The sequence below is a fragment of the Poecilia formosa genome, unplaced genomic scaffold (genome assembly GCF_000485575.1).
Source record: "Poecilia formosa unplaced genomic scaffold, Poecilia_formosa-5.1.2 Scaffold989, whole genome shotgun sequence".
NCBI lineage: Eukaryota > Metazoa > Chordata > Actinopteri > Cyprinodontiformes > Poeciliidae > Poecilia > Poecilia formosa.
Genome location: NW_006800928.1, coordinates 40,029 through 41,386, shown reverse-complemented (window position 1 = coordinate 41,386; position 1,358 = coordinate 40,029). Strand labels below are relative to the sequence as shown.

Here is a 1,358-nt window from a genome sequence, read left to right as displayed (position 1 = left end):
GCGTAGAAAACATACCCTCGCTCTAGTTGTCCCCACCGTCTGTGAAAGCAAAGTGCTGCTGAGTTAGCTGTGGCCATCGGATTTCTTATTATGTGTGGAGCGCTGTTCTATTACTGACGTTTAGACAGATATATTCTACTGCTCAGAGAAAACCACTGCTCTCAGAGCGCCACGTGGAAGTGAAGAGAGGGGAGTGGAGGGAGAGTAACAGAAACACATCATTGCTTGGATTTTAATCGGTGCGTTTTCCACTGAAAACAAAGATGTTAACAAATAAACTGGACACTATGCTGTACGTTTAGTGATATTTTCACAGTTGCAGTCTTGATGTCTTGAAATAAAATGCCGAGTCCTCAGCGCCCGAGACCAAGACAAGACCGAGACCATCAAAACATGGTCGTGAGACCAAGACCGATCTCAAGTGCTACAACACTGGCAGAAGGTTTATTCTTCTTTTCTTAGTCTGAGACTCCCAGAATGAAGTTTTAATAAAGTTGTTTGGGGGAAACAAATTACCTGAATAGAGACTGATATCACAATGTTAATGGAAATATTTACTCTCTAAATTAAAGCTACAGACGTCTTTTATGAAAACAATTTATAAATGTGTGACATTACACAAATTGAGAATGGGAGTGTTTGGCTGAGCTCTGGTGTGTTTTGTCTTGTTTGACAGAGTTATCTGAAAAAGTTTGGTTACATGGTGACGGAGCAGCGCGGTGGCTTCAAGTCCAAGGTGTCCATAGCAAAGGCTCTGAAGATGATGCAGAGACAGATGGGTCTGAAGGAGACTGGAAAACTGGACAAGCCGACACTGAATGCCATGAAGCGACCTCGCTGTGGTGTTCCTGATGTGGCAGATTACGTCGTATATGGTGGAGTGCGCAAATGGGACCATAACAATATTACATACAAGTGAGTGGAAGGAAGAAATACTATGTGTCATTACATTAATGATTACAGAGTGAGATATTTTTTATTCTACCAAATATATTCTAGTAATATAAAAAAACTTTTGCTTGTTAATAAATTGGTTTTTAATGCAGCTTTTCAGATTTTTTTTTTAAATAGCACTTTATACAAAAAAACAAATCATAGATGTTCAGATGGCATTGGTTAATGCTATGGCATGCAAAGGGAAGTTTATATAATGATAACTTAAATTGCTGGAAAACATGCAAATCAAGAGAAAATAAAAACTGACATACTTCCCTGTGCCTCGTGCGATTTCACCATAAATGTTTTTGCCTTGGTAGGTTACATCTTTAATAAAAACCATTTCACAGCCTAAAATCAGAAGCAAATTATATCATGACATGTTGTGCTACACACACAACTATAGTTTCAGAAAACTCTCT

The 1,358-nt window shown here is 38.7% G+C and overlaps 1 protein-coding gene across 1 annotated transcript in view; it reads left to right on the top strand.

Moving 5' to 3' along the window:
- The first annotated feature begins 679 nt into the window (after positions 1-679).
- Positions 680-1,358, top strand: part of LOC103132308 (matrix metalloproteinase-9-like) — a 4,121-nt gene continuing 3,442 nt past the window's right edge. Inside the window, exon 1 of the mRNA XM_007544092.2 lies at positions 680-915. Within this exon, the coding sequence (XP_007544154.1) occupies positions 701-915 (215 nt within the window). The 5' untranslated portion in view covers positions 680-700. The remainder of the gene's footprint in view (positions 916-1,358) is intronic.